Source organism: Meleagris gallopavo, chromosome 4, assembly GCF_905368555.1.
Source record: "Meleagris gallopavo chromosome 4, MGAL_WU_HG_1.1, whole genome shotgun sequence".
Classification (NCBI taxonomy): Eukaryota; Metazoa; Chordata; class Aves; order Galliformes; family Phasianidae; genus Meleagris; species Meleagris gallopavo.
Window position 1 is genome coordinate 48,895,654 of NC_139407.1, and position 19,387 is coordinate 48,915,040.

General features: G+C 37.7%; 1 protein-coding gene across 5 annotated transcripts in view; it reads left to right on the forward strand.

Annotated features, from left to right (window-relative positions):
• Positions 1–19,387, forward strand: part of PDS5A (PDS5 cohesin associated factor A) — a 72,939-nt gene that overhangs the window by 12,089 nt on the left and 41,463 nt on the right. For all 5 annotated transcript variants that reach the window (XM_085223289.1, XM_085223288.1, XM_085223290.1 and 2 more), the window contains exons 3-4: positions 18,484–18,687; positions 18,974–19,060. In XM_085223289.1, the coding sequence (XP_085079415.1) occupies positions 18,484–18,687; positions 18,974–19,060 (291 nt within the window). The remainder of the gene's footprint in view (positions 1–18,483; positions 18,688–18,973; positions 19,061–19,387) is intronic.

Below are 19,387 nucleotides of genomic sequence, written 5' to 3' on the forward strand. Positions count from 1 at the left end.
GAGACATTGTTCATTTCATTCGATGTTATTAGCTCAACTTAAGGATAAACTAAACTGCACCCTGAGATAGGGCCGAAGCAGTCCTGCCCTCCCCTGTGGGGCTACCTTTGTCTTGTACTGCCTGTAGCACTCGTGCAGCCATGTGAAAGATTTTTCGGTAGTGCCACTCGTCGATCCTGTGAGTGCTGATGTAGTGAAGGGATGGAAGTGGCAGATTTAGATTAACTTGCACTGCAGTGAAATTGCACCCTAAGAATTGCAACGCCTGCCCCCACCCTGGTTTGGTGAGACAAAATGATGTCTCTTGTTTCAGAGAGCCTCAAATTTAAACATAAGCAGTGTGCTACACTGGAAGCTCATGCTGTGTTCGTACACAGGTGTGAATTTTGCTGGTGCTGGTGGTTTTGAACTGATGTGAATGTTGTGAGATCCTGAATGAATTTTCTAATGTTCTAACAGATTGGCTAGAATAATAGATCGTACCATTCATGTTAATATATAACTGCTTTCAAAATAAATGGATTTTATGTTGGAGCACAGAACTGGTGGGTGTCATATATAATGAGAGGTTCTTACACTTCTCCTTTGTCTACGAATGTTTGGTTTTCTGCTTTCTCCCGTCATTACCTTTTTTGTTTGAACAAAAGAAATAGAATTTGAGGCTTTAGTGTTTTTCAGGCTGCCCTATGCCTGGTGGCTCACAGTTCTGTACTGGTATTGTGATAAAGAGATGTGGGCTTTGATGTTTAGACTGGTCTTTTCCTGTTCTGCAGTCCAAACTACAGTCTTGTGCTGTGACTTGAACTGGAGTGTGCGGGACAGGCCATTGCTTGCAGACGGATTTGTCCTCGTGCCAGCTCTCGTTCTTTTTCCCCCTCCTAATGCCTGCTGCAGTTGATTGTTCTTTAAACAAAGGCTTGTGTGAACTTACATGTTCATACAGAGAAATGAATCTTCTAGATAATCATAATTTTTTTTTAAAAAAGGTACCTCCCAGCAGCTAAGCACCAGAAAGAGCTTGCTCTTTTTTCTCTGCCAAGAATGAGCTAGTAAATACTAGAACCTTTTTCTGTCAGCCTAAAGCCAGCATTAGTAACACAGCACAGGACTCATAGGTAGGCCATGGATTTTCTGTTATGCATTCATTTGTTCCACAAATATTGATAGAAAGCAAAAACACTTCTTAAAATGGTAGCCATTTAACTTGAATTTCTTATGCTCTTACGTTCTGAAAAATATGCAGACTGTTTTTTTAAGGACCCCTTAATTAAACAAAAAACACTGAAAAATGTTCAAGCATAATGTTGCTTATTCTTTGAAGATTCAGTGTTTGCAGAGAGCTTGCACTTTTGTGGTGCTGTATGCATTGAAAATCTGTAGTTGCCAAACTTTTTTTTTTCCCTTAGCAATGTGTGTGTAAGATATAGAAACTTCTTATGAGAATAACTGCACAGGAATGTTGCCAGAAACTGTTATATGAAGTTATATGGGTAGTTTTGATTATACAGATCTTCTCCTTGAAATGATTTGATTTCATCTCATGTTCTTGAGGGAGTTTGTGGCTTGTTTTTAGTTGTTTCAATTCATATTGTTATTTAAGCAAGTCTTTAATTGACATCTTAAATTCAGAAAGCTTTGCAATAACAAAAAAGAAAGGAATGTGTGGATCTGTGTTGCGTGTATCACCAGTTATTCTATCGGGGCTCCTGAATTCAGCTGTTATAAAAAAAATGTGGAGAGCTTAGGTGGGTATTGATTCAAAATCTGTAACTGAATTCCTTATCTGATTATACAGGGAAAAACTATAAGCAACTGGTACCAGTCATGAGCAATAAATCAACTGCTCTGTGGCTTGACCAGTGCAAGGAAACTTGGATATGTTGGTAGTCGATGACAGTGCTGTTGCAAAGAGAACCTATGTAAATGTTAAACTGAGTTTGCATTGTCTTAATTTGAACTAGAATGCATGCACAGTGTCTTAGTGAAGGTGAAGGGGGGAGGTGTCCTGATTTTTACAGAATTGTAGGGGTTGGAAGGAGCCTTTGGATATCATCAAGTCCAACCTCCCTACTGAACTAAGTTCCCTAGAGTAGGTCATGCAGGTGGGCATCCAGGCAGGTTTTGAGTATCCCCAGAGAAGGAGGTTCCACAACCTTTCTGGACAGCCTCATGTAAGGCTCTGTCACCCTCGCAGTGCAGAAATTATTGCTCCTGTTCATTTTCCTGGACTTCTCTGGGATTGACTACCAGGGACTACTATTTTCTTAGCCAAAATGAGTGATAAGCATTTTGTATTTTTGTCTGTGTAAGTGAATATTATGTATCAAATTGTAATTATATGTATTATATATCTCTTGTATCTCACTTTCCTAAGAATCAAGTCTTTTCTGAAATCTTCCTTTTGATGTGTAAAAACAGCTCCTAAGCGAATTCAAAACAGATGTTGTAGTCTCTTTGGATGGATGGATGGATGGCCATGATGTGTGTTTCTACATGGGTTTACCACTGTCGACGTAAGCTTGTGAGTGAGCAACCAGAGCTATGGCAAAAGACATACTTAAGTTGAAGCTGAACAAGGCAGTGGATTCAAATGGGCAGCAGGAAGCTTCTTTATGCATCCTTCAGTTTTCTTTGCTGGCTGTTTCTCTGATTATTTTTTTTAAATTATTTTTATTTTTTATTATCATTATGATTTTAATTATTTTTTTTAATGTTAATCCGGTGCTGCACTTACTACTGGTGTGGAAACCACTGAGATTCAAGATATGGGGGTAGCACCTTCTGCCCTCTGTTTGACTAGGAGTTTCAGCCCTATCCCTATTTTGATTACTAACCCTGCTCTTAACATCTGGACTGAAACTGCATCGTGAACGTAGCTGTATTTTGGGAATACCTATCAGAAATACTGAAACAGTTCCTTCAATTTAACATACTTAGGCCACAATTTGCTGTCTTCTGTAGTAATTTTTAATGAAATAAATAGTCAAATATTTGGTCTCAGCACTTTTCTTGAAGGTGCTAAAAGGCTTTGTCTTAATGCCTGAGTTTTAGGCACTGGAGATTTTGCTTGATAGCTTTTCTTCCCTGATCGTAAATCTTGGCTAACAGCACATTTACGATTTCAAATCAACTCCTGCAGTTATTAAAGACTGTTGTAAACCTCTGTAAACAATCTGTAGGCCAAAGTGCACTTGTAAATTCCTCATTTCTTTCTATACAGATGTACTGCAAAATATTTAAACATTGTACAAAAATAAAAGCCAAGCAAACAAGACCAGCAGAGCAATACATGATAAATCTTTGTAGAATGAAAAAGTGAGAAAACATGCACAGCAAGATACTACAGTCCACAGGTTTGGGATAAACTATTTCAGGATTCTACTGACCTACATGCTGTGATCATGAGGGTGATTTTAAAAAAAAATCAACAACAGAAGATTATACCTATAGAACATGAATTAAACTGCCAAGTTTCACACACTTTGGATTCTGAACCATAGCTAATGCAAAGGAATTAAGCACTGTACATAGAATCATAGAATGGCCTGGGTTGAAAAGGACCACAATGATCATCTAGTTTCAACCCCCCTGCTATGTGCAGGGTCTCCAACCACCAGAGCAGGCTGCCCAGAGCCACATCCAGCCTGGCCTTGAATGCCTCCAGGAATGGGGCATCCACAACCTCCTTGGGCAACCTGTTCCAATGTGTCACCACCCTCTGTGTGAAAAACTTCCTCCTAATATCCAACCTAAACCTCCCCCGTCTCAGTTTGAAACCATTCCCCCTTGTGCTATCACTGTCCACGCTCATAAACAGCCGTTCCCCCTCCAGTTTATATGCTCCCTTCAAGTACTGGAAGGCTGCAATGAGGTCTCCCTGGAGCCTTCTCTTCTCCAAGCTAAACAAGCCCAGTTCCCTCAACCTTTCCTCATAGGAGATGTGCTCCAGCCCTCTCCTACCTGCAAGTTTAAAACAAACATAGGGAGTTTCTGTGAGTTTTAGGACCTGAAGGCAATAACTTTATAGGTTAGAATGCTGTTAGATTTGAACAGCTAAATGTTGTGCTTTGGTAATATATTCATATCAGTTGATTCATTTTAACAGTCACGTGATCAATAATTTAATGTTCTCCTTTATAGTTTGTAGGTGAGAGATCTGATCTTTTTATAGATAACTTTTCCCATCCTTTTTTCTGTTTTCACAGTCAATGTGGTTTTTTGTTTTTTGTTTTTTTTTTTTTTTTGTTAGGTTATTTTGTTTCAGTTTGTTTTGTTTTCTGAAGCACTTTTTGTATATCCAGCATGTGTCTGTGGACTGCTATTCTGAGGTCACTGCAGCTGAGCTGAAGTTTTATTGATTCTCTGTTCACTTTTTGAGGAAGGGAAACAAAACAAAGATCATTTTTTAACAATGAGGCATTATTTTTGCTCTTTGCTTCAGGCCACTGGAAGCCAGTGCACTTGATGAAGTGTGCACTTTCTCATGTTTTCTGGGCAGCTTCTGTAAGCTGAGGCTTGTAAGCTTCTCAGATTTCCTGAGTCACTGGCCCTGTCTCTTTGTCACAGATGCAGGCATTTGTGAGATGACCAAATCCTCTGCCCGTGGGGGCCAGATCTGTGTTCACACTTGGGGCACAGGCCAGTATTGCTTCGGGTGTCTGAGCGTACAAAGGGAATCAGCTTCATCGTTCTACTGTTTCAAGTGAAGGCAAAAGTTGTGCATGTTGCTTCACTGTTGTGACTGTCTAAAGACACGAGTGACAGACTTGTCCAATGAGCTCATAAAAGCTGTAAGACTGATTTAAAATGACTTCTGGTTTCTGAGGTTGTTTAAAGAAGGTACTAAATATTTTAAACAAGCAAAAGGCATAACATTAATAGTGGCATTACCTCAAAAAATGAATCAAGTTTTATGTTGTTTTGTACTTTTAATGTTGAAATATCTCTAATTTTCTCTTGGATAAAAGATTTCCTGGGTAAATGTAACATATGTAAGTGGTTGGAAAAAGATAAAACTACCTTAAGTCTTTTGATTTTATTTTTAATTTATTTCTGTTCTCATTAAGTGGTGGTGCACCTCTCAAAATTTTTCTTGGTTGCTATTTCAGACATTCTTTATGAGAATGTTGCTGGCAGCCGTTTAAATGATATTTAGCACTTGCAAATTGCTGATTTCAGCAACATATTTTAGATAAATCTTGTTTTAATCTAAATTCAAAATGAATAATTATGCAACGGAACGTTTCTAAACAGTCTGGTTTTCTTTTTAAGTAGGAAAATGTCACGAGTTCTATACAGTGACCTTTCAGCCTTTGTAACTTTGTCTGTTTTTTGTTCTTTCTTGTGTAGTGTATTTATAGACAATATATCTTTGCTTAGATAATGAAATAGTGACAGTAGGTGGAGAGCATCAAAATAAAGCAGAAGTGGATGTAGAAGTTAAAAATGGGGAAGTGTTGCCTAATAACAGTGATGCAGTAAGAATGGTCTGTGGGGTCTGGCTAATGGAGAGTGCCTGGTGATGTCTTCATCTGAAGTCTGTACTTAGGAAAGAGGGAAAATTGTTGAGGTCTCTGACTTTTTGGGACATGAGTGATCTTCACATATTTCCCTAAGAAAATCATAACATGAGAAGGCTCTCTGCCGTAACTTAGAAGGCGAAGCAGTTAAAAGCGTGTTGAAATCTTTCAGCAAAAACGAATCCTTGCAATAATGTTTTGTTTCTGATATGTTGCCTGCTACTTATCTTGGCAAAATCAGCAGCAGTAAAGCTGCAATTGCATATGAGGAATGCTGAGGGACAGGTATGGCAGTTGCTGGCATATTCTAACTAGCCACAAGGCGAAAATCTGACAGAACTGATAAGCAACAGTTGCAGAACTCTTGTGGAAAAAAATGAGTTACTTGAATTTCTCAGAACATGAGGAAAAGTTCCCAGATAAGACTTCATTGGCCTGAAATTAAAATAACTGCAGAAAATAAACAGAAACACAACAGTTTGGGGAGGTAATGCACAATACTGCCCATGCAGGAAGGTACAGTAGAGCTCTCTTACAGCAGTCCTTTATTTCTATGTATTTACTAAATTAGATGCCCCAGAATCTCATGTTTCTGGGAGAAGAACATTTGCTGTGGATCAGGGAGGAGGAGGTGACTTTGAATTAGTTCAAGATAGCTGTTTGGTTCTAAAGTGTAATTAACAACGTGGTTCGAATTGCTAAACAAGTGAAAATCCAGTCTTGTGACTGGTGATAGGATGGGTATAGATGGACAATTCCAGAAAATAAAAACACATTTGAGGCAGACACAGGAATGTGTAAGTCTGTTCGTTTTTTTTTTCCCTCTTTTCTGTCCCTTTCTCTCAATCTCCTACAGTGTCCTTTTTAAGGCAGTTATGATGGCAATATCATATAGCAGTTGAATTTATTGTAGGCCTTTCATACTGCCTTTTTTTACCTACATAGTACTAAGGTACATGGGCATGTCATCATCTTTTACCAGGCTTATTTCTTAGAAACTTCCTTCTGCCTTTAGAATCATTCTGTTTCTGTGCACCATGGGTTTGACTTTTTTATCAGCAGCGTTAATTCTTTCAATGTCCCACCCACCCATTTTATATATTTTTGGTAGAAAATTCTAGGAGGGGAAAACTTTGTTAAAATATTTTTTTATTCTTTTTAATACAGATGAGAAATCAGTGTTTATTACCAGGGATACTTGTCACTATATCAAAGTAAAATAATTTAAATTTACATAATAAATTCTACAAGTACCACACTTTCCATGCAGTAATTACACTTTTTTTTTTCCCCATCAATGCTAAAGAAATAAGTAAGACTTGCAACCAGCAAACTAGAAGTTCCCAATTCTTGCAGCCTTTTTTTTTTTCCCCCCCAGCAACTCAGTGCTCTTAGTGGGCTACCAAAAAACGAAGTGACCACATAAACAGTGAGCAAATGCCTGCATTTTGCCTTCAGTCCATCCTAGAAGAATAAAGAGCCCCATTTTGAACTTGGTGGCCACCTAAAGGGAATTTATTTATTTATTTATTTATTGCTAGTAATGTACCTAATGCGTAGCAAAGGGTAAAAAGGGTAACAGAATTTTCTGATAAAATGATAATGATTCTTCTTTGGAGAATTCATATTTATCTGAATAGAAAATCTTTGCAGTCATTTCCAGCTTGATGCATGCAGTAACTGATAGACCCACCAGCTGTTTGCTGATCTCCATGGCATTGGGCTGAGTGGGGATGTCGGTTCTAGGCAGTGAGTTCTGTGGAGCAGGTTCTGGTTAAAGCACCATCAGTTAGGTTTTGTTGTTGTTTCTGGTCTGTAGTATCAATTTGGATTGTGAAATAACATGTGTTGTTTTGTAGTAGGTTGCTTTGTTTGTTTTTACTATTTGGCAATTCTCATTTTTATCCAGTCTTTCACATGGAAATGGAAACCCACCATCTGTGTTCTAGATGATCTCCATTAATGAGAGCCTTTTATTAAGGCTCCAGTAGGTAACAGGCACACAGACAAAATTCTTTGGCACAGCTTTATCACCAGGCACAGGTTCAGGTTGGGACATCACATCGTTGCCTCCTGCAGTTCATTCAGGCTAAGTGCAACCTGCTTCTTAACAAAGCCAGAAAATGAATGCCACAGCTGAAGAATATTTTCTTGTTGACGTTGATACTTTCATGTGCTCCTGTACGCGGTGGCACTATGTCTAATTGCCAGTCATTAAAGAGGTTCTGCTAAATAACTTCTAATTTCTTTCTTCTGTTACTGTTCTGTTGCAGCTGAAGATCAAGATTACAAATGTTTTGCATAGTTTTTCTGCTTCAATAGATGTAGTTAACTTTTCAGTTCACCATAATTTACAGGATTGCTGAAATACAAAAACTGTGTATTCTTAGAAGGTAATGGATTTGTTTGTTTGTCTCACTTATTGGTTGTGTAGGAAGGAAAGCAGGCACAGGCATGCCATGCCTTTTACATCTTCTTTGTGGGTGAGTCAGGAGGACTGTATGATGTACCATGGAACACAAGTGCACTGTAGTGTAGTAGTAAGCATGAATCTGTTTTTGAAATATTGTTAGTACTGTAAGTGTAGTCTTCTAGTTGTGTTTCAAAGTTCAAGTCTAAGACTTGATTTCGTTGTGAGAATTGAGACTAAATGTTTACTGCAAAATGAAGCCTTGCACTCAGTTCACATTAAAAAATGAAAATAGTTTCTTGTTCAACACCATCTCCTGTCCTCTGGAAGAAGAAATGAATTATCCCGCAGCAATGAGTTGGTTATAAAGAATCCTCACTTTCACATCTGGAGGTTATTATAAAAGTACTTGGGAAACTGCACGTGGAAATAGAGACTCTTTCACCACAGGGAATACAATTGTAAGAATTTTTTTTAGTCTTACCCCAACCATACGTAGCACTTGCTAGTGTACCTTAGGGGAAGAGGTTTAATGAAATGCTTCTGATTGTGTCTTGAATTACAATTATAATACTTAAAGAATAGTCCTTTTAGTCCCTCTGCAAATACTCTTCTGTTATGTATCTATGAATTGGGAGTGAAGTTTCTGAGAAAGCGGAAGGTTTTCAGTGTTTTAATTTATGAAATGTTAACCTTCTTCGGAGTACTTAAACAACTGTTAGACTTTGGCAGGGAAAACTGGAAAGAATCCTATTCTGAATCTTTCTAGTAATAAAGACTAGATACCGCTGCAGATTGAATTGCTTAACAAAATTAGTATTGGTGCTGTGGCACCACACTCTAATAACAGATATCTCCAAGGTGGTATGCAGCTTAAGTATGAAGAGTGTTGATTAGTATTTCCACTGTCTCTTCCTTCTCATTATTTGAGAAGAAGTATACACCCATTTAAAGCTTGTGATTTGATTTGGAGAATTATAGTTTGTATCATAGCAAACTGGGCAACACAGTTTTAAACCAGGATAACAAAATACTTGGAAGAATTTGAGTATGGAAAGAACAAACTAACAGTATTTTCCAACACTTTTTATAATGAATTATTTTTAAAGATCTTGGATTGAGTCGCCTGGAATCAAAAACTGACTATAAACAAGAAGTAGATTTAAGGAAATAGTTTTTTATTAATGACAGAGTGTAGAATTAACTAAGAAAAAATAGCATGCTCGATAACTTTTTTTTTTTTAGCTGTCTGGGAAATGATGAGGTGAATTGGTTTGGTTGGATTCTGTGAGGATTTCATAGAATTCCTAGTCAGTCAGATATTTTAAAGTGGATGAGGTGAATCCAGTAGAAGATCTTAGACTTAATAAAAAGGTAAGAAATGTGAAGAGAAAACAAGTATTTGGTGAATTTATGTTTTAGAGGACTAAAGGAATAGCAATGCATCGGCATAGACCATATAGTGAAACCTTTCACTGAGCAACTTCTGTCTAGAAAGGCAAATGGACCATAAAGTTGTGTTATGAGCAGGACTTCAAACAGCCATGGATATTATGCTTCCTTTCTAGAAATCAGGCATCTGTGCTAATCTTAAAACTGTGTGAATATGCTCTGTGACACTGCACTTCTGGTGACCCTTTGGAGGAAGAGATGAGAATAATAAAGATGGTGAAAACACAATGAAAGTGATGATGTAGAGATGTAAATGGATAAGTTAAGTTCTGCTGTCTCAGATCATGAGACAAAACGAGGAAATACATCATTAAATTTAAAATGAATAAATGGATTGATGTATTGGATACGAGTTTTGGAATTTCCTGGACCAGAATGTTTCTGAGACAAAGAATTCAAAATTATCAGTGATCACATCCTATACATATGTTGGTTTCTAATGAACAGAGTTAAAGATGTGTTTAGGGGAGACTAGTAGGATTTGAATACAGCTGCCAATTGAATACAGGCCTCATGTGCTTGTCACTGTTAAGAGTCTGCATTACGGTTAAGTGAAGAGCTTGGTTTATCTACCAGAAGAATAAATTCTCCCTGGTCTTGGCCACTGAATTGTCTTTTCCCATCTGCTGGCTTATCTATTTATGCCTGTCAGAAAACCAGCCGAGATATTCTCCTAGGAGGTTTTGTGCATTTCACATCAACTAGCAGTTACCCAGCAGATGTTGGAGCCAGTGCAAAATGTGTGGTGGCACTGCATGACCAGAAGCAGGACAGGATGAGTAACGTGGGAGGGAAAGCAGATGGTGGCAGCGAGCAGTTTAACAGGATCTCTGTGTCACGTGGAATCAAAACTGTAAGTACCGGGAGAGGGGTTTAAACTGTGCTCTGCTGTGATTCCTGCTTGGCAGACTGGTCTGAAATTTTGTCTGTGCTTCATCTTGCTGTGGTATTTCATACCCTGTCACTATGTACAGAACTTCAGAGAAGTAGAGTGTCAGTAAAAGCTGTGCTGGGTACTGTGTTCTTGACTTAGTACTTGCTCTTGACTGAGTTCAAATCCGCAGAGCCAGTCATTAGTTGCTGAATTTAAGATCAGCTCCAAGATTATTTTTACCTTCGGTAAGTCAGTTACAAGGGAAATTCTCTTAAATTCCTGGCCGTTAACACTGGTTATAATCTGCTTTCTCCTAACCAACAAATTTTAGTATCTTCAGAACAAACAGAAGCATGATCTGTTTGGATGGAGTTCTTTAACAGTTTGAAGGACTCTCTTTCAAAGCAGAGAGAGATGAAAAAGGTCTTGTATTGTACAGTAGTCAATATAAATGAATTTATAGGATGTTCTTACGTGAGGGATAGTGGCTCCTGCTTAAGAAAAAAAAGAAATAGACTTGGCTGTAAAGTAGTATTTGTCTTGGAGGAGAAAAAAAGCATAATTATGTATTATAGTGAAGGAGGTGAGACTGTATAATAATGATATTGCATTCTACCACTGTCTAAATAAGTTGTGATGTGAAAAACATGTTGGATTAAGGCGTGTGATTTTTTTTTTTCTTCCCCTCACATTTGTCCACATACTCACCCCACCTTTAGCATTTGTGTTACATGGGGAATCTTCTGCATTTACAACATAACTTAAATACTGCTATATTTTTAATTATGGAAATGAAGCACACAGGTAATTGTACTGCCTCTCCCAAGTTTACAACAGTATTTGCTGTTTTGTTTTGGTTATGATGTGGTACGTGTGTGATGTTTGTAATCATTATGTAATTTATGTACTTTAAAATGTAAGTATCAAGAAAGTTTCTTCAAATAAATGAACTACTCAGTTTATTGCTTTTCTTTAAGTAGTAGTCAATGTATTTGTTTTTTCTTAGGTGAGGTTAGTTTCTGGCTTTTAGAAAATATTCTTATTATTTTCCTTACGTCAAGCAAGTCTAATACAGAGCCTGCTGTTTTATGAATGCAAAGATAGCAGTAAATTACAAGACTGCTTTGCTTGTGATCTGGCAATTGGCCAAAGCTCCACAGAAATGCCCTCTGTCTTCAGAAGAAGGACAGCTGTTGAAGCAGTGTGTCTGATCACAGGATCATTGCAGTGCAGGCTGCCATTGCATTACATCTCTTAGCTGGAAACCTTTGTCATCGTAGTCTGGGGTGCGGGGTGTGAAGAAAGAAGTCTTTGCCCCAATGTGCTTTACACAATATTTTGTGCATTTCTTATTTCCTTTCTGAGTTATTCAGAGCCGCAGAAGGGTAATGTCAAAGAGTGCAGATTATGGATAGAATTAGGAGTGGAAGTCTGGCAATAAATTTCTTCTATGAGTTACTAATGGTACCAGAAAGGGAGCACTGCTTTTAATGTTACTAATGACAACAGCAAAACTTCACAGAAGTACATCCTTTCTAGTTCATTCTTCTGTACAATCCACATATGTCCCTTGCTTAATTTGTGTATCTATTTCTGTCAAGCCAGGACTATTAAAAAGGCAATTAAATGAGTCTTTTTCCTTAGCATAAATAGCGCTCTTGTCTTTGAAGTGCATTAAATGCTTCAGTTTTGGTGGTTTTTTGGTAAACTAAACAGGTCACAGTCTTTTAATTGTATTGTCCCCTTTTACAAAAAGGCTTTTTAGACTCCTTTTGCAGCCATCTTCCATACCTTTCCCAAATGGAATTGTTGTTTTTTGTGTTGTTTTTTCATCAGTAAGGACAGTAAGACTGGAGAGGTGTATTTCAAATTAGCGTTTAGTATTCTTAGCATTTCATGAGCAGTATTGCTGTTTTTTTCCTTGCCTTGCCTGAAAATACCTCTCCTGTCACATCCTGCAATTGCATTTTCATTGTTTTCCTGCACATAGCGTGTTACTCATAATCTCTTTACAGTTGTTTAATAAATGCTCATCTTCTGTTTCCAGCTGATGAGCTCTTAGTAGCACAAATTGTTGGTTTTAAACACTGGACATATGACTATTTACTATTAGTAGATTAATTTTTGTTATTTCTTCTGTCCTGTGCTGCTGGTCCCTGACTGTCAGTTGTCATTATTCCTACTTCTTATGCCGCAGTTGTTTATGGGAACAGCAAACAGGGTCAATTATAACGCCATTCTCAGCTAATAAATTCACTCAGGTCCTGTATGTCCTTTCAAGTTAACACCTAAAAAAAAAGTCTAAGGAGGAGTGACAATACTGAACTAAACTCCATCTCCTCCAACTTATTTCAGCGAGGCTCAGTATGATGCTCTCTTTGACACTCACATTGCTTGTCATGGTCTCCCTTATTTGGAAAGTTGATGGACTTAACAAAGTAAGTTTATCAGGTTAGCAAAGTAATTTTGTAAATCCCTTGTTGTGTTACCCTGTTTTTCTAAACTCCTTGTCTCTTTAGTCTTTCCAAATTGGTTTGTGTTAATACACTCTTTTGATGTCAGGCTGTGGGTCATGTTGCTGAATCACCTTTCCTGGTAATTAGGTTAATGTTTGCTGTTTTCTGACCATGTGGTATCCTTGTTTGATGTATTTTAAAGGAAAGCAAACAAAACCTGTTGCTAAGTATGTGATTGCAGTGTGGGGTATTTATGTTTTCTGAAATAGAAATCATCTGGTCCTCCTGATTTGAATGTAGAGGTCTTTTAGTCTTACTGCCACCCGCGCAGTAATTTCCTTGTTTCCATGTTTTCTGGTGGTTCCAGCTCATAGATAAGACTGTAGCTGAGATAAACCAAGATCTCTCATCTCAAGTCTACATCATTACTTCTGCAACTGTCGGGAAATATTTTTCCTAGATAAACATGTCTGTAGATTGTACTAATGCTCTTAATCAGAGGTCATCACTATTAATAGGTAATATATGATATTGCCTAAAACATCTAAGGAAAGAAAGAAAAACTCTTCAGTGACAAAACTGAACATTTCAGTATTTGGGTGGACTTTTGATACCAAACTTTCTCCTGGCTTTTTTTCCTTATGCTAGCCATACTCTTGAAGAGAGAGGTAGGCTTTTAGAAAGAATTAGGCAATTCCAGGAGAAAAGGGAGCTGAGCTCTGTAGATGTCATCAGACATCTGTGCTTGAATTTGGTCAGTGTCATTTCTCTCCAGCAAGTGTAAGGTATAGCCCAGAGCGATTGGCTTGCACAGTATGTGTTTTTGTGTAGTCAGATAAGCATCCCTCAGAAAGTTGTAAAGTCTTCAATTTTCAGTGCGTTCATAATGTAGAGTGACTTAGCAGAGTTCTCTCCAGCTGGAATGAAGTGGTTTGCATGTCTGTACTGTCTCTTATGTTATGGAAGTGAAATGCTCTAGCTATGCTTGGAAAGCCTGGGAGGATGGAATCTTAGTGTGATAATTAGAATTTTGAGGTACTATGATAAAAATAGCAATAATGAAAATTTCTAGGTTAGTTTTAACACTTAGTGAAGTGCCAATATGTGATAGCTTACTTAATGGAGACGCATTTAATCAAAGCAGCATAGAATGAATTTAATCTTAAATGTGAACAGCTGTATTTTGTTTACCTGTGCTAGCAATTAGTGTGGAAATTGGGTGCTTAACTGTTCAGAAAAGAGTGGATGATGCTACATTAATATATTCAAATACTGCTGTTTTATCTCCTGATTTTTGCACTGGGGACAATTGTCTGTGGTGGAAACTATTAAGTCTGATAGGTTTTTCCGTCAGTGGAAATTGCTGCCCTAGCTAAGGTTGGTTCTACTGTATGGCTGGACGTCACTTAACCAACAGTACTGCAATCTGAAAAAGTAGTGAATTCCTGTTACGGCTTAATCGTTTTTCTCCTGGAATCAAAATTGGCTTGGTGTGACAGTAATTCCAGGTTTTCAGTTTGATAAGCACGTTGTTACAGTACATCCATTTCTAGCTACCACAGTTGTTACTGGTGCCGCAGCACAATGGCTGTCATGTTACTATGCTATGGCTAAAGGACTTGTAACTGTGAAGATAATTGCAATATGAAGAAATAACCTTCATAAGATATTACCAGAACTTCCTAATATGTTGCCAATATTTATTGAGCATTGTGAAACTTGTATGCTACAGTTTTTCATTTATTTTCTTATTTCTCTCCAAAGGAACATGTGATTTAGCAGCTCTTTTTCCCCATATGTAGGACTCCATGCTTATTTTTGTTGAACATCATAAGGTTCCTCTCACCCAACTCTCTGAGCTGTCCAGGTCTCAGTGACGGGCAGCATGGCCTTCTGGTCTGACACCTACTCCTCCCAGCTTTAAATGAATCGTCAGCAAACTTGAGTGTGCATTTGTCCCTTCATCCAGGCCCCAGTACTAACCACTGGGGAGCACAACCAGCTATGAGAGGTGATAAAAAGTAGCTATTTTTTTTTTTTTTTTCATCAGACCTTAACACTGAAGAGAGCTTAATGTATGTTGTCATTTTGGTTTTTAGTGTTTTGGGAGGATTTGTGACTCATATTCATAGACCAAGACTTTGCATTAAAGTTGTATAAACGTTGGGGAAGGGAATGTGGTTTCCATCTTAGAGAGCTTGTGAGCAAATAGGAGAACAGATAGCTGCAGAAAGGCAGGAATGTGTCGCTGCTAGATACCATTCTATTAGTGAATAAATGATTTAATCAAATAGGCCATATTTTGTACTTTTAAAGGCTTAGGTTGCTTGATTATGATTAGATAACTAGTTTTTCAGTTGTGCTAGAGGGCAACAATACCAACCTTGTAACTGATGAAGTTTTGACTGAGTTCTTGGCTTTCTAGCAAGTGCTAAGAGCCAAGCATATATTGTACTTAATGTCTGGGCTGTTTTTTTCTCTTCTGTTTCAACAATGATCTCTTATGTAGATGAGCAGGTGTTTGGAAGTTGTTCTAGTGTGTAATGCCTTAACCAGTGCCAGTAGTTGCTTGGCTTTAGAGAGTACTCCTGTGGTGTATGATTTTAGATACAGTTAGTTATGTGTATTCAAGAAGTATGTAGTATTGTTGAACCTTGACAAAATCAACAGATCCTGTAGGGTGTGCTTTAATGCAAGTCTTCAAAAATATTAATTACCTTTTCCCAGAATGCTCTGCTGTTAATTAGAAAGAAGTACATGATGCTTTTAATTATTGCATTATCCATTATAGTTAATTTTTATATATTAATTCCTTTCTGGTGGTTGTTGTTGTTGTTGTTGTTTTATGGTATGTGTTTTATATCCCCCCCATACAAATGATTCCTTATTTGTCCTGTTTTGATATCTAAGATTCTAGGTAAAGACTGGGGCAGTATTCCATTTGGGTGTTGTGCATGTTATCAACAGAATGTCATGCACCAAAGACTTCATAATAAAACAAAAGACAATACACAAATACAAGCAGATATGAGACTAAAAAGAAACAATGGAGAAAACATAGATCTGTGTACTAAATAACAGTTGCAACTTGCCAATGGCTCAATTACTACCCCAGTGTTGTTTGCAATAGAAAAGAAGTATTCAAGAGCTCTTTATAGGAAAATGGAATGGATATTTGCTGGCAACTCCTTCTGAATAGAAGAGAAACATAGGAAGAACCACAAACAGTTTTCAAACTAAGATAACAGTGCTGGAGACCAATTCCTTTATTTTAATCCCAGAATGTCTCAACACTTTGGTACCAAGTGGGAGCATTGTGCAAGTTTTTGCAGAGCCACACTGCCTTGCCTTGCCTGGTGCTGACATCTCAGAAATGGCATTTAGGCAAGACTTCTGTGTCTTGTCATACGAATAAGAGAACCCCAAGAGTAATTTGAGCCCAAAAGGGTATTCTGTTTATGAAGCTTATGATACTTGCAGGCACAGAGAAGATAGGACTCGAGGGAGAGATGAAATGATTCCTTATATAGGTTATCCTGATTGGAAGGATTCTTAGTGGGACAAGTTTATGTGGCATGGATACAGTTTATCTTTGACCTCCGAAGCCATAGATGTTTCAGTCCTTTCTACCCTGTTCTTAAAGCCTTCAATAATATGGTTATCTGAATCAATACTTAACAATTGTTACTGATACATTTTTCCTGCCTGTAATTCAGAGTATTCCCATGCTCAGGGCAGTTGTTCCCCATCCTGCCATCAGCCGACAAAGAGGTGGTAACTTTTCGTGCTGAAAGAATCTGGTAGATTATGAAGTGCTGGTCTTCAGTTTGTTTTTAATTTTTAAATTCGAGGATTCAGGAAGGACAGGTGTCTGTGATGCTAGCAGAGAGGCCTGTGCTGTCAGCAAAGGGAAGTAAAACGGAGTTTTGTTGGAGTTGTGTTTTTGTCCTTTCAGCTAATGCCTTTAATTATAGCTTAAGAATAATCTCTGGGAAACAGGCGGATGTAAGTAGAATTGGGATTTTTGTGGGCAGTAGCTTTCAGGTTCTGTTTTGTTCTGGTTGGTTTTTATTCCCACCCACCTTGATTTTTGGTGTTCCTAGATGTTAGATCACGAGAGAATGATGATGTACATTGATAGAAACTGAGGAGTTTTGAGTAACAGTGTGGGTTAAGTTAGAATTAAACACCTGATTAATAAGATCTACTGTATTTAAAACTGAGTTCCAAAATGCGGGGAAGGAGTAACGTTGTAAGGCGCTGTTTTCATGTTGGAAGTGTGGCATTCTTCCTAAAGGAGGAACAGCCTTATTATCATTTGAATGACATAGTAACAAAAGAATTGTGACAAGCATAAGAGATGTGTTTATTAGCTTTGTGAATTCAGTCTTCTCTTGTATTTTACTGTTAGTATTCTACAGGCTAGACTTGAACCATCAACTTACCATTCTGTTTTCTTATCTCTCTTTACCCTTCACAATTTTCACTCTAAGAGTACTAATAAGTAGAAAGACAAAACGCACAGATTAATTTAACTCCGGTCGTAATGACATATTTACCTGTGGAACAGTCTGCAGATCTGTGCTGGTATCCTGGGGGCTTTTTGTCCTTTCATGTCCCTATTTCAAAAGTTAAACCTGTGGCTCTTTAATTTTTTCAAACTAAATTTTCACTTTCAGTTTTGCCAACTGATTATGTTGAGATTATAAAATCCTAATGAAATGAAACATTTAAGAACAATTTTGATGGCATTTCATGGGAACCAGTAGTTCTTCACTGTGCTACAGGAGACAAGGAAAAAACCGTACGTACAGTTTTTTCCTTATATATATGAGAATATAGATGCAGTTTTGAGTATGCAGAGAGAGCAGATCTGCGGAATTAGACATTTTACATGAGGGATGAAATGCTTATCTCGTATCTAGTTCATTTAATACAGATAAAAGGATTGTGTGCGTGTAAAGTAGCTCTTGGACTCTGTGCCTTGATGCAGCCAGTTAAGACTGCCTACTTATAAGCTGGTACGCCTGATTGCGCAGCTGCACTGTCCTGTGGCCCATGTTTTAGGCCAGCTGGCTGAGATGACTTCCAGCTCTTCCTACTGAGGCAGGTCCTCACATTGAAATGATTTAGGGCTTCAAGCTCGTCAATACATAGCATTTTGTGCTGCACCTCAGGTTCATACTGGCAAAATGAGAAGAGATGCCAAGTGTTTTTCAGTGTCTTAATGTAAAACATTGAGTTCATGTTCACGCGTAAGCATTTCAGCATCAGAATAATGCTTTTCTCTTTCTGATGTTTGTCCAAACAAAAAGTTGCATTACTGCAACTTAGTAGTCTAAAATGTATTGTTTCATCTTCTTAGAAAGTATTAGGAATGAGACCTAGTTGCACTCTACAACTGCCTGAACGGAGGTTGTGGTGAGGTGGAGATTGGCCTCTTTTTCTGCATAACTAGTGATAGGTCTGGAGGCCTCAAATTGTGCCAGGAGAAGTTCAAATTGGATATTAGGAAAAAATTGTTCTCTGAAAGAGTGGTGAGGTGCAGAAATGGGCTGCCAAGGGAGATGGCAGAGTCACCAACCTTGGAGATGTTTGAGAAACACTTAGATGTGGTACTATGTGGCTAACGGGGAAATGGTGGTGGTAGGTGGACAATTGAACTGGATGACCTTGGAGGTCTTTTTTAACCTTGGAGATGCTATGATTCTATGAATAAAAGCTGAAAGCACTCAAATGAAGTTTGTTTTTTTTTTCCCCTGTATTTTCCAGATGGTGGTAAAAACGTTCATGGATATGGACCAGGACTCAGAAGATGAGAAACAGCAGTATCTCCCATTAGCCTTGCACCTTGCATCTGAATTCTTCCTCAGGAATCCCAATAAAGATGTGCGCCTCCTTGTAGCATGTTGCTTGGCTGATATCTTTCGTATCTATGCTCCTGAAGCTCCATATACTTCCCATGACAAACTTAAGGTAAATAAAGGCTTTTTCCCTGCCTTGTTCTCCTGTTGTGAATAAAAATTGTTCAGCTTTTTTCTAAAGCATTTGTACTGATACTCAATTTTATTAAAGAGATCTTGCTTTGGTCCTATGAGTCAGTGGAGTGTTTTAATGGCCTGAAATGCGTTGTTGATAGATTTCTGTCAGTGCCTAAAATATTTTATATAGTGAGTCTGTAAAAGGGAGTAGATGTCAGTACTAACAGTATTTTTATTCTCTGCAGAATCTAACTTGTAAACACCTGCTTGTGTTTTGACAGGACATATTCTTGTTTATTACAAGACAATTAAAAGGCTTGGAGGACACAAAGAGCCCTCAGTTTAACAGATACTTTTACTTGTTAGAGGTAATGTATTAATTGAAACTTTCAGTAGATGCTACTTTCTCTGTGATTCTAAGAAATGTTACTGATCTTACCTCAGATGTGCCCAATTTACAGGTGTTTATGTTTAAAGTAACGTTCAATAGATTGTTTCTTTCAACAGTTAAAATTTCATACGTATTTAATAAGTTCATGCTGCCTGTAGTTGAGGTTGTGTTAAAATGATTGGTATTTATTGGTATTTATTAATGTTTAGCCTTTATTTTACAATTTTAGGCATCATTTTTTTGTATTGTGTACCCTTCAGGTTTTATTACCTTGTAAAGAGAAAAGAATTAAATGCTGTTTAAA